The following is a 14672-nucleotide window of genomic DNA, read 5'->3' on the forward strand; positions in this document are numbered from 1 at the left end:
TTTCCTAAAAGATAAACTATGAGTTAAGTATGTGAGCATTTTTAGTTAAAAGTTCCAAAGTGGACCTTTGGGTAAGGCATCTGCAGCTGGGGATATTTGAGGGGCTATAAACAAAGGATGCCAAGACAAGCAGAGGGGTATAGTTAAGAAATTTGTATCATAATAGCATATAGAAAAGTGGTTTGATGCAGTGAGTGCAAAGACAGCACAAATAAGATTGACTCTGGAAGACAATAGGTTTTAGGATCTAGGGGAAAGTACACTATATATGGTGTACATCACAGTGCATTAAGGGACATCCTGTCCTAGCGAGATTTCAAAGTGAGCAGTAGCCTACAGCTCTAAGACAGACTTCAGTTAGCAAATGAAAATGCAATGACTTTTATATGTATTGTAAAATTGTTGGGTCCTGTTCATGGAACCTCATCGAGCCAAATATGAGTAATATCAACAACAGGCCCTATTAAACATAAGAGGAACTTATTAGGGTTTATGTAGAAAGTGGTCAAATCATGGCAGCTTGCTCTCAGCAATCCAAAATCTTTGGCAGGAAATCCTGTAACGTATTCAAGAAATTGTACCAAATTCCAGATGAAAGGTCTTGATGCAGGCTTGTGACCCAAGGAAAGAAAACTAGAAGGTAAAACATTAAGAATAGGTTAAAATATGGAGGAAAGCTAGCTTCCCATTATGACAGAAAAAGGAAGAGGTGGAGAGCACATTTTATAATGTTTGCACTGCTAACCTGGGGTTATCCTGGCAAGGTCAAGAGTCCTGTGGAAACAAATGAGTGCACCAACATTTAATGTATTTGTGCATCCCTTTAAATGTTCCTTTAAAATTTTTGTTTTGCTTAAACAACATTTACTAACGATCAATGTTTGAATCAGTTGATACTATTCATTATTTTTAGCAACTGAGTTCCACCATTGCTCACCTTTAGAGAGTTGTATATTATGTCAGCATATATTTTAAACTTCCGTAGACCAAATTTTTAAATAAATAGTGCTGTGAGTAAACAAAATATGAGTACAGTGAGCACAACAAACATCATTGCTTCCTGCATGGTTAAGCATTCAAACTCGACATTTCAAAGCCATAAAAGCTTTGGTTCTTGGTCAAGATATGTCTGATGCAGTCATTTTTTTTTCTTTTTCCCTGTCTCATGTTAGCATGCAAAGGAGAAAATATATTTAAATTGCTCACAGCCATGTATATTATTTAGCTCCTGACATGGCATTCAATGCCATGGTCTCCTAGTATGTCCCCAGAGAAGAGAAGGTCAGTTGGGATTGCAGCAAAGAACAAGTAGATCAAAAAATATGATTATAACTTCTTTTCCACTTGTTTTTTTGAAAATAACTTGTAAATTTTCCTCACTGACATACAGAAACACTACTTTCAAATAACTTTTAAGTTGTTTTTTCAAGACGTTTTGAGACTCTGTAGTATCAGGGATTATGCTGAGTTCTCTCAAACATATACAAGAGTGCATATACTTAAAAATCACAATTATTGAAAAAATCTATGAAGAAAGCAAACAAAATCAGTTGTGAAAAATGATGGGGTGAAGAGAGTCAAGAATCTGGGTATTAGAGCAAGTATAAAAAGGAATCAATTTGAATAAAACAGTTGAATTCATCATTGCCATCATTCAGCTCAGTCCCTCCCTCCAAGCCCAGTTCATACTCCTCCACCCTAGTCCGTAATAAGTTCAGATCTTTCAGATTGTCTTATAAATCTGAAGAATGAAATTCACAGGACAATGGAAACAAGAGTGAAAGGAACGGAATTTATTCAAGTGTGAAAAATAGAAACAGAACTCTACCAGAGGCAAGAGGGGCCCCCGATAGAGGTTACCCCTTAATAAGTTTTTATTTCATCGGAGACAACTTGACGGAGCACAAATAATGAAAAGGAAATGTATGTATGTTCTATTTTGACTACATGGCCAGTTGCTTATATTACTGCCACTGCTGTCGTGTTGTTTTTAATTTCTTGTCATGGCCTAAAGAGAGTGATTTTTGAATTGCTATTCTATCAGTAAGCACTCTCATCTTAAAATAAATATTAACAAAAAGCAAAATGACAATCTTCAGAAAGGATCTAAGTCAACTGTCCAGACGTTGACCAACAGGGCTTTATAGTAAGAAATAGGAAATAGGAGAGGGTGCTATATAAATATATATACCTGGCATGGTATATAAAATGAAGGAATGTGCTGAGAGCTTGTCATATCCAAGAACAAAGACCTTGTTTCTGCAATGATCTATGTGTGTGCTAAAAGGATAACTCCACATGCACCAGCTCACCCTTGGATTTTGGTTCCAGGGACTAATCTCTCTCCTCTCTCTCACAGTCCAAAGGCACCTTCCAGTGCTTCTAAATGGATATCCATATGACACCAATTTATCTGGTCATGCCCCAATTAATCCTTAGTTACTATAAGAATAGCCCTTTCATTTTTTTCCAAAATATTTATATATCTTCAATTTAGTAACTGGGGATCTTTCTATAATTTGTGTTCAGATTTTTATTAATCCTGACATTTTAAAACTATTTTTAATAATTGATGGTTTGGATAGATAGGAATTACAGATGGTCATCTATCTTAATCAGTCTCCCTTGTTTTCAAACCAGAAATCTTCCTGTGTGAAAGCATTGAATCTTCTTTTCTTCCATGTAAAATAGTAATAATAGTGTCATTTATATAGACTTCAAAGCATAAAACTATTTCTTGTATATGAAAGGATGTGGAATATTTTGATATGCTAATAAAAGACACAGGTAATATTAGCTCATCAGATTAATTTCTATTGCCAAAAAAAGTCCAGAAGAAATGAGAGTTCTATCAGAGACATTTTTTTCCCCATTATATGGGGAACTAGAACACATTTCAGGTAATCTGAGAAACACGGTGTCCTGTATTGTTAGGGAAGCAATTCTTAATAAAGAGGATTGATGCCAATAGAAAGATGACATGTATCTAAAAGGGCATCTAATTTCAGAATGACTTGAGTATATTTCCTTCTTAGGAATCTATCATGATTGAAATCCTGACAATTCAAGAGGAAAAGTAGACTGCAATCTGAATTTTGGTGTTGAAAATATGTCACTAAACACATTGTCTCCTAGAAATAGACTGAACATGAATGAAAGAGAATGTCATATTGGAGCCTATAAATTGGGATAATGAACCTATAGTTGGGATATATATTTGTGTGGGAAGTAAATATAGGCTAGAAGAAATTATGACCAAAGCCATATGTAAAAATGCTAATGCCCCTCTCTCTTCTGTTTTTAGGAGTCACAAATGAAAGCAATGAAAGAGACTGTACAGCTCTGTTTGACATCAGTTTTCCGTGATCAACCTCCACCCTTGAGTCTAATCACAACAAATCCAGCTCAGATGTTATTTCCAACTAGGACAGTTGCTGCTAAGATTCTAGATGAAAAGACAAAAAGCAAGGTACGTTTTATCAGAGCTTTGAAAAGTAATGTCAAGTACTGGACTGTCTTTAAAATACATTCTATATGATCAACAGAGTGAGCCTGAGTAAGATATTCAATTTATTTAAAGTTTAGGAGGTATATGGAAGATTGTAACCAGTTTTAAGGTCTCTGTAATCACAAGGAGAGGGTTGGAAGACATATTTTGTTTAGAGAGCCTGTATGTTAGGCAGGTCCAAATAATTTTAAAATTAAAACAATGAAAGCAACAAAAATAATTTTAAATAAGTTAAAAGAAATATCTTGTATTGTATTACAATAAACAACACAACACAGATTTGATGCTGTCTTTGGGGGTATATATATCACCCTGACAAAAATATTCTATTATAGGGTAAGTCCACAGCTCTCAACAGTGACTGCATGTGAGAATTTTTAAAAATCCTGATACATAGGGTCTGACCCCAGTCCTATTTTTTTTCAGATAGTTTTGAGCAGAACACTAGCCATCAGTAATTCTTAACAGTTTCAGGGAATTTTAATGTTCAACCAAGTTTGGGAACAATGGACTTAAGTAATCCTTTCTCTAAACTCCCCATTGCACTACTGTAGACAGAAAGAGAACATTTCACTGCTGCCCATTTCCATCTTGAGATACCTAGCCTTCTGGGTTTTACATGTGAATAAATCCAGACAGCCTGGAATTCCTGCTGGACAGAGGAGTTTTGTTTCAAGCAATATCTTTGAAGGAGTTGTCTCCCTGATCATGTATCACTTGTTATTAAAGGAGTGCCATCACATCAGTCTGACTCCTAATGCAATCCCTGAACCACTCAAGGACCACTGATGCCAATACTGAGTGACGTGTTATACAGGGTGTTTTCTTAATTCTCATTTCTGAGATTGCCTGTGTTTGAATTGAAGGAGATAAATGAAATTTATAGTTTAGGGATAGAGAGACAGAAATAAGTAATGCTTTTTTGCTTTATTAGAAGACTTATTTACCTTCTAACATTGTGTTTTTATATATTACTAGTCAATGTTTACCTATACAAATTTAGTCTATCTAATCTTATCATGAGGTATTAATATATTATTCTGTAAAATCTTTTTAAAAATAAATATTTCTATTCCATTCTGTTATCATTTTTCATCTCATTTTATACTGAAAGAACTCCAAAATTTTTGAAGTCAATAGGTTTCTACTTTATTTTTTCTGCCCCTTTCTCTAAAAACTCTAGCTTCAAAGAATTTGCTTACTTAACTCAGAGAAGAAAACTAGATCATGCTATATTGCATTATGTTTTTCATGGAAAATCCTGGGTAAATCCCTTGCAATTGATCAAATCCATAGTTACCACACAATATCATCCACCCAACAGGAAGCCACACCCTGACTCCTCCTCCTGTTTCAGTCTAAGGCAGGAGGTGAATTTGAGGCTCCTCACACCTAATGACTGGGTAAAATAGCTTTGTAATGCTGAGGGTATATTAATTTGTTTCCATTTAAAGTATATTTTCTTAAGCCCAGTATTAAAACTGGGCTATTTATGACCCTCAATGTGTGAAGAATATTACTGATTGTGCTTTTAACTGACTTTCTAGGAATAAATGTTTTTTTCCATCATTGAAGTAAATAAATATATATTGTTTCTTTTGGCTTACCATGGAAAACAAAAGTAAGGATTTAAATGAGCCTGGTTTGGAGATTGCTCATTTCTCAAAAAAAACAGTAACAGGAAAAATCCAATTATTTAAGGTGAAATTCAATAAATCCAAGTTAATGTACTAGAGAGTATCTTATATTATAGCATTGCATTAAAAGCTTGTCTGGGGTTTATGTTTTCCCATATTCTTTATCTTTTTAGTAGCGACAGAAATTATATTTTATGTATGTTTGGGCCTTAATCTCTATACAAGCACTTCACAGGTGATATATTTTAAAATCTTTAATAATAAAATGTGTTGTGGAGGTGTATTAAAAAATAGCTCTTCAGTCATGAAATGATTTTTTTTTTATCTCTACATACAAAAACTAACTTCTAACTAGGTAAGGCCTCCACCACTGGGCTGCATTTCCACCCTAAAGTCAGGGAAACCTTCAGAGAAGACTAATTTTATTTGTCCCTTTAAGTTGTTTGATAGCCACAACAGATCATTACCCTGTGTTTCTGTTTCCTTGTTGCTCATCTCATAGAGTTATTATTATGTAAATATTAAAAATATATTTTTTCTTCTTTTTTATGATTTGTGATCAATCTCATCTATTCTTGTTTGGCTTTATAGTTTTCAGCCCTTTTTTAGAGGGCATCTGAATGTTTTCCCCTCCAAATTTGTGTAACACATCTAAAAACACAAATTTCATCCCACATATGGAACAAGATGAAATAGCCCCCAAATGATATCATTTTCTCTAAGAGATTTGTAATATAAACAAGTTTTTACTCCTGTAGCTACCTGCATATATGTGCACACCATAGATATATATACAAGTACTGTATATTGGAATTATTTATATATGTATATGTATGCATGCATATATATTCATTATTTATATATGTATGTGTGTATATCACTATTATACAATTTATATTCATATACTAAAATTGACAGTGAATATATGTATATATACACACACACACACACACACACACACACACACGTATATATATACCCACATGTAAGTACATATATACTCACTATTGATTTTAAAAGTCAAAGGTTAGAGTGAGAGTTTGAAATGATAAGAGTTAACCAGAAAATGCTTACAAATTAATTTGTACATAGTTACCCAACCTTATTTGTTTTGTATTCTGGAACATCCCATTTATCTAACCTGCTACTCCTATAGTGTAAGTTTCTGCTGAGGACCTTTAATCAAGTATATTGGCTTCTTTTCCAACATTGTGTTTTCTATAGGTGTTATGTCTGCTTCCCTAATTTGAATGAATTTTTTCTTCTCTTCTAACTTAGCCTTATTTTTCTCCTCTGATGGCAGGGTTTACTACCCTCTGCTTGGTCATACCTTGAATGCAGGGATTTCTGCATATACTTTTCCCTTTAAGGAAGATGATTGTGCTTTGTTTATCTATCTGCTTGACATTTTTCAGTGTCCAAAGTCTTTAGATAATCCATTTGAAATGGCATTTATTGTATGTCCCTCTCCTTACTAGACATTTTCTTTATTTGAAACTTAGAAGAATATAATTTACTGAGTGCTTATTAATTGCTTTGTGTTCAACTATATTGTTTTCTGTCTATATACCAAGACTATGTTAATAACTGGGGAAGTAAATTTGAAAGAACATTGTTCTGATCTTTTGGTGATTGCAGTCTAATTCTTTATAGAGAAATCAAGAAAAATACAGTCCTGTTCTTAATAAAAGACCAGTCAATTTTTTCATTTTTATTTGTTGTTGGTATTTAGAATTCTATATTCCAAATAGTTTTGATTAAAGATAAACTAAGGAAATACTAGGTTCCTAATGCACATGAGAGGATGTATTTGTAATTTCTTTATTAAGACACAGTACATATTATGTGGATAATGTTTCTAAAAACTGGTAGATGGAAAGGATTAAATTATGAAATCTGATTTTCATTCTGCATAAAAGGATCCTAACTAGAGTAGAAACAAACAAATCAGTGACAATTGGTTTCATTAATCCATGCAGCACATAGTTGTGACCTGGCTATAAGACAAAAATTAACAATGGGATTCCAGACTTTATTAAGGCATAAAACTGACAAGACCTAATGATTAAGAGGGGGACATGGGAGGGATTCAAGATGGTGGGCCAGAAAGAGGCAGCATTCTGTGTAGCTCTGGGACCTGGGTCTCAACTAGTAGGAATACTGCTTGTCTGAGAGTCATAGAGGACCCCTACATAGCTGCTCTCTCACAGAAATCATGGCCTCAGCATTAGAGCAGGACTCCCCAGGCCTGACACCCAGCTCCCAAAGTTCTAACCCACACAGGGTTCAAGTGCCTTAGCAGGATCACCACATCAGCACTACTGCAGAACTCCCAGACCCCACTCTGTTCCCATGCAGGACACTCAGCTGCTACCCACCCACAGGAACTCCAGCTGCCACTCCTGTGTGGAATTCCATCTACCAACATAGGGCTCCCCCAAGTCAACTGCATTTTACAAAGTTGCAGCTACTGTCATAATCCTCTATGCACAGAAGTCTGCCTGCACCTGGGGACATCTCAAAAGCTCTGAAGACAGCCAAAAGCCACAATGCTGCATGCCACAGAGCTCATCTCTGAACACAACGCACAACACCACCACCTGGCTCCCCCTACCTGACACTCCAGAGCTGGAAGTGGCCCATCTCCATCTTGGGTCGCCTTCCTCAGCATCTTTGGTGGGGGCAGCTCCCAGACTGGAACTCCAGCTGGCCAGGTACCTGGTTTCCAACTCGCCTCTCTTCCCAGTGGCTGGTAACCTGGCACAGTAACTGCCCAACACAAAACAGCTCTCAGTGGGACAGGTGCGCAGTGCAACCAAGGTGCTGCCCATGGAAGCCCAGGTGAGATAGGTCTCTTAATTGGGAACTGTTAAGAGAGAGGGAGACCTTTCAAAAGTGTGGAAACTCTCAGAGAGACCAGAAATTGTGAAATCTTTAGGCAAGATGGGGAAATAGGACCTGGCACTCAAGTCATAAGAGACCCTTAAGGTGCAATCTCCCTGCAGGAACTGGCGGGTGCCACACCTCACTTCCAAGTGTCCTGCACCAGGAAAGGCTTTTCTTTTTTTTTTTTTAATTTTATTTTTTTTTCATCTTTCGTACATTTGATTCAAGTGAGTTATGAACTTCCATTTTTACCCCAAATACGAATTGCAGAATCACATCAGTTACACATTCACAATGCTTACATAATGCCATATTAGTGACTGTTGTATTCTGCTGCCTTTCGTATCCCCTACTATCCCCCTTCCCCTCCCCTCCCATCTTCCCTCTCTACCTCATCTGTTGTTGTTCAGTTCTCTCCCTTCCCCCCCCCTTTCCCCTCACAACCTCATATAGAGCATGAGGAAAAGATTAACATTAAACTGAGATAAGTGGTGGGAGGGAAAGAGAGAGAGAAGAGAAAATGCATGGAAATGAAAGGAAACCCTCATCGTTATAGGAAAGGCTTTTTCCACTATGGTTACCTTCACCATCCTAAGGGCTCAGATACCAGCTAACAAGAGATGACCCCTTTTGGATAAGAAGGGAAGCAGGAAAGATAATGATCTCCAACCAAAACAATTAATGATCCTGGTTTCTTCCTTTGTGATTTTTTTTTTTTTTTTTTTGCTTTTGCTTTTCCTCCTCTATCTTCCTGACCTCACATCCCCAACATATGTGAAACCAAGTATTTTGTGTGAATTAGAATTTTGAGGACTGGGATGCCTGAATAATATGTAGTAATTGTGTTGTAAATGCCCTTTCTTTTTCTTTTTACTTAGTTTTTACTATTTTAACCTCCTTTATTTTTTGGAATACATCTGTGTGTGTGTTTTATGTATCTACTGTCTTCCCGTGTAGTTGTCTACCCAAAATTACTTCCTGTCTATTCTCCTGCCACTAACACTTTCCATGAGATTTCTCTTTCACATTTCCTAAGATATACAAACTCTATATCCTCACATTCTTCCTGCACAGCATATAATCCTATGCCTCACCCCCAGTTCATTGTCCACCTTCAGAAACTGTAAACCCTTTTACAAACTTGCTGACTATATTATAGATAATAATCAAATTTGAATTCAACATTTTTGTACATTGTGACCAAACTGTAAACATCTTAATAGCAATGAATTGTTTATAGGTGGTATATTATTTATATTGGGATCCGTTAACATTGTTCTTCCCCACAAAGGACAGGTATTAGAACCCTACAGGATTACTATAAGCCTACAGGGTAAAAATGATAACATGTCAGATCCACAGAGCTGGAAGTGAAGACACATGAGCAACATAAAAAGACAAGGGAAGAAAGTACCCCAACCAAATCAATATACCACATTATTGGAATTCATGGCCAGCACAGCAGAAGAAATGACAGAGAAGGAGTTCAGGATTTACTAATTGAAATGTTCTGTGACTTAAAGGATGATATAACACAGCAAATACATGCAGCAAAAGATTATTTCAACAAAGAGCTATATAAAAAAATAGGAAGCAAAAGATTATTTCAGTAGGGAGACAGAGGTTCTAAAAAAACAAACAAACAAGCAACAACAACAACAAGAACAACAAAACAGAAATCCTTGAAATTAAAGAAATAATAAACCAAATTAAAAACTCAATTGAAATCATTACCAACAGATTAGACCACTTGGAAGACAGGACCTTAGACAATAAAGATAAAATATATAATCTTGAAAAAAATGTAGATCACATACTGAAAATGGTAAGAAACAATGAAAGGAACATTCAAGAAATATGGGATAGCATAAAAACACCACATTTAAGAGTTATTGGAATAGAGGAAGGCATAGTGTTTCAAACCAAAGATTGAAATGATACCAGAAAATTTCCAAACATAAAGAATTAATTGGAAAACCAAATTCAAGAATCTTACAGGATGCCAAATGTACAAATTCACCACAGATCCACACCAAGTCACATTAAAATGAAAATGCCCAACATACAGAATAAGTAGAGAATATTAAAAGCCACAACAGAAAGGAATCAGATTACATATAGATGGAAACCAACTTGGATAATTACAGATTTTCCAATCCAGACCCTGAAAGCTAGAAGATCCTGGAACTACATATATCAAGGTCTGAAAGAAAATGGATGCCAACAAAATTAAGCTTTTTTTTCATGATGAAATAAAAACTTTCCATGATAAACAAAAGTTAGAAGAATTTATGGCTAAAAAAAACAGCATTACAAAATGTCCTTGGTAAAATACCTAATGAAGGAAAAATGGAAAACAACAATGAAAATCATCATGGGGAGGTATTACACTAAAGGAAAAAATTAATCAAAGGAGAAACCAAGTCAAGTTAAATAACAAAAATGTCTGGGAATAAAAATCATATCTCAATAATAACCCTGAATGTTAATGGCCTAAACTTACCAATTGAAAGACATAGGCTAGCAGATTGGATTAATAAAAAAGAAGCTACACTATGCTTCCACCAACAGACTCACCTAGGAAAAGACATAAATGGACTGAAGTGAAAGGTTGGGAAAAATCATACCACTCACATGGACTGTGGAAATAATCAGGGGTCTCCATTCTCATATCAAATAAAGTAGACTTCAAGCCAAAGTTAATTAGAAGGGATAAAAATGGACACTTCATACTGTTGAAGAGAAACATATATCAAGAACACATAACAATAATAAATATATATACCCTTCTTATATCAGAGAAAACATTTGGCATTTTTGGGGGGAGATTGGCTCACTTTGCTTAGCATTATCTTTTCTATTGCAGTCCATTTACCTGAAAATGTCATGATTTTTTTTCTCTTTTATTGTAGAGTAAAATTCCATTGTATATATATGCCACATTTTTTTTATCCATTCATCCACTGAAGGGCATCAAGGTTGGCTCCACAGTTTAGTTACTGTGAATTGTGCTGCTATAAATATTGATATGACTGTGTCCCTATACTATGCTGTTTTTAAGTTCTTTGGGTATAGTCCAAGGAGAGGGAAGGCTGGGTCAAATGGTGGTTCCATTTCCAGGTTTCCAAGGAATCTCCATACTGCTTTCCATACTGGCTGCACCAATTTGCAGTCCCACCAGCAATATATTTGTGTACCTTTTCCCCCACATCCTCACCAACACTTATTGTTGTTTGTCTTCATAATAGCTGCCATTCTGACTGAAGTGAGATGGTATCTTAGAGTAGTTTTGATTTGAATTTCTGTAATTGCTAGAATGATGACCATTTTTTTTTCATATGGGAGGGGGAACATGGTAGGAATAGATGAATTGTAGATAGGGAAGAGGGGTGGGAGAGGAAGGGGCAGGGGATTAACAAGGATGGTGGAATATGATGGACATCATTATCCATTACATATATGAAGATATTAATTGGTGTGAACACAGTTTTTATAAAAACATAGGTATGAAAAATTGTTCTATATGTGTAAGAAGAAGTGTGATGCATTCTGCTGTCATGTATTTAAAAATATAAAACAATAATAAAAACAAAATAAATAAATTACATATATATCAAACATTATATATATCAAACATTGAAGCATTTATGTTTGTCAAACAAATTCTTCTCAAGCTTAAGAGTCACATTGACCACAACATAATAATCTTGAGTGACTTTAAGACATCTTTTTCACCAATGGATAGATCTTCCAAACAAAAGTTGAAGTTGAACCAAAAAACTTTAGAATTCAAAAATACAATTAATAAGTTAGACTTAACTGACCTATATGGAATATTTCATCCTTCAATAAGTGAATACACAGAATATGGGTCCTTCCCTAAAATAGACCATATAATATGTTACAAAAACTCTTAGCAAATACAAAAAAGTAGAGATACTACCCTGCATTTTATCAGATCATAACAGAATGAAATTAGAAAGCAATGACAAAATAAAAAAATAAAAATTACTCCAACACCCAGAGACTAAAGAATATGTTAATGAATGAACAATGGGTTGCAAAAGACATCAAAAAGGAGATTAAAAAAATCTGAAAGGTAAATGAGAACACAGACACAAAATATCTAAGTTTCTGGGACACTATGAAAGCAGTAATAAGAGGAAAGTTCATTACATGGAGTTCATTCCTTAAAAGAAGAAAAAGTCAACAAACAAATTACCTAATATTATATCTGAAAGCCCTAGAAAGAGAAGAATAAATCAACACCAAAAGCATTAGAAGACAGAAAATCATTAAAATTAGAGCTGAAATCAATGAAATCAAAACAAAAGAAACGATTGAAAAATTTGACAAAACAAAAAGTTAGTTCTTTGAAAAAATAAATAAAATTGACCTACTTTTAGCTACACTAATGAAGAGAAGGAGAGAAAAACTCAATTTACTAACATACATAATGAAAAGAGAAATATTATAACAGACACTGCAGAAATATAGAAGATACTTAGAAATTATTTTGAAAGCTTGTACTCCAATAAAATAAAAAAAATTTGAAGGCATCCACAAATTTCTTAAGTCATGAGATTTGCCCAAATTGAATCAGGATAATATACACAATTTAAACAAACCAATATCAGGCAATGAAATAGAAGACACCATCAGAAGACAACCAACAAAGAAACAACACCTTTAAAGAAGAACTAATACCAATACTCTTCAAATTATTTCAGGAAATAGAGAAAGAGAGAGCAATTCCAAACTCATTCTATGAGGCCAATATCACCCTGATTCCAAAACTGGGGAAAGACACATTAAAGAAAGAAAACTTCAGACCAATATCTCAAATAAACATAGATGCAAAAATTCTCCATAAAATCCTGGCACATAGAATACAAAAACATATCAAAAAGATAGTGCACCACAATAAAGTGGGGTTCATCCCAGGGATGCAAGATTGGTTCAAGATACAGAAATCAAAAAACGTAATTCATCACATCAATAGACTTAAAGATCACAACCATAAAATTAACTCAATAGATGCAGAAAAAGCATTCAACAAAGTAGAGCACACTTTCATGTTCAAAACTCTAGAAAAACTAGGGATAACAGGAACTTATTGCAACATCCTAAAGGCTATCTGTGCTAAGCCCCAGGCCAACATTATTCTAAATGGAGGAAAATTGAAAATATTCCCTCTAAAAACTGGAACAAGACAAGGATGCCCTCTTTCAGCACTTTTACTTCACATAGTTCTTGAAACACTGGCTAGAGCAATTAGACAGACATAAAAGATTAAAGGGATACAGATAGGAAAAGAACTCAAATTAGCACTATTTGTTGATAATATAATTATATACCTAGAAGAAGCAAAGCAAAGTAGTAGGGTATAAAATCAACACCCACAAATAAAAGGTATTTCTGTATATCAGTAACAAATCCTCTGAAAGGGAAATGAGAAAACTACCCCATTTACAATAGTCTCATAAAAAAAAATGAAATACTTGATAATCGACTTAAAGAAAGTGGTGAAAGACTACAGAACCCTAAAGAAAGAAATCAAAGAAGAACTTAGAAGATGGAAAGATCCACCTTGCTATACAATGAAAACTACAGAACCCTAAAGAAAGAAATCGAAGAAGACCTTAGAAGATGGAAATATCTACCTTGCTGTTGGATAGGCAGAATTAATATTATCAAAATGACCATACTACCAAAAGCACTATACAATTTATTGTGGTTTTGATCAAAACCCCAATGGCATTCTTCACAGAAATATAAAAAACAGTCATGAAATTCATCTGGAAAAATAAGAGACCAGAATAGGTAAAGCAATCCTTAGCATGAAGAGTGAAGCAGGTGGCATCGTTATATCAGACCTTAAACTATACTACAGAGTAATAGTGACAAAAACAGCATGGTATTGGCACCAAAACAGACTGGTAAACCAATGGTATAGAATAGAGAACACAGAGATGAACCCACAAAATTACAATTATCATTTTTTAGACAAAGTCCCTAAAAGCATTCACTGGAGAAAATATAGCCTCTTCCACAAATTATGTTGGGAAAATTGGAATCCATATGCAACACAATGAAATTAAACCCCTTTCTCTCACCATTCACAAAACTGAACTCAAAGTGGATCAAGGACCTAGGAATTAAACCAAAGACCATGTGTCTAATAGAAGAAAAAGTAGGCCCTTATTTCCATCATGTTGGATTAGGTCCCAACTTCCTTAACAAGACTCCTATAGCACAAGAATTAAAATCAAGAATCAATAAGTGGGATGTATTCAAACTAAAACTTTTTTTTTCTCAGCAAAAGAAACAATCTGTGAGGTTAATAGAGAGCCTACATCTTGAGAAGAAATTTTTACCGCTCACACATTAGATAGAACACTAATCTCTAGGGTATATAAAGAACTCAAAAAGCTAAATACCAAAAAACAAATAGCCCATCAATAAATGGGCCAAAAAATGAACATACACCTCTCAGAAGATGATGTACAATCAACAAATATATGAAAAAAGTATTCATCATCTCTAGCGATTAGAGAAATGCAAATCAAAACTACTCTAAGATTTTATTTCTCTCCAGTCAGCATGGCAGCTATTAAGAATACTAACAGCAAGAAGTGTTG

General features: G+C 34.7%; 1 protein-coding gene across 2 annotated transcripts in view; it reads left to right on the forward strand.

The window, feature by feature from the left end:
• Positions 1-14672, forward strand: part of Luzp2 (leucine zipper protein 2) — a 477784-nt gene that overhangs the window by 408719 nt on the left and 54393 nt on the right. For both annotated transcript variants that reach the window (XM_076844277.2, XM_077108699.1), the window contains one exon: positions 3305-3469. In XM_076844277.2, coding sequence (XP_076700392.2) covers positions 3305-3469 — 165 coding nt within the window. The remainder of the gene's footprint in view (positions 1-3304; positions 3470-14672) is intronic.

This window comes from Callospermophilus lateralis, chromosome 2 (genome assembly GCF_048772815.1).
Source record: "Callospermophilus lateralis isolate mCalLat2 chromosome 2, mCalLat2.hap1, whole genome shotgun sequence".
NCBI classification, from domain to species: Eukaryota; Metazoa; Chordata; class Mammalia; order Rodentia; family Sciuridae; genus Callospermophilus; species Callospermophilus lateralis.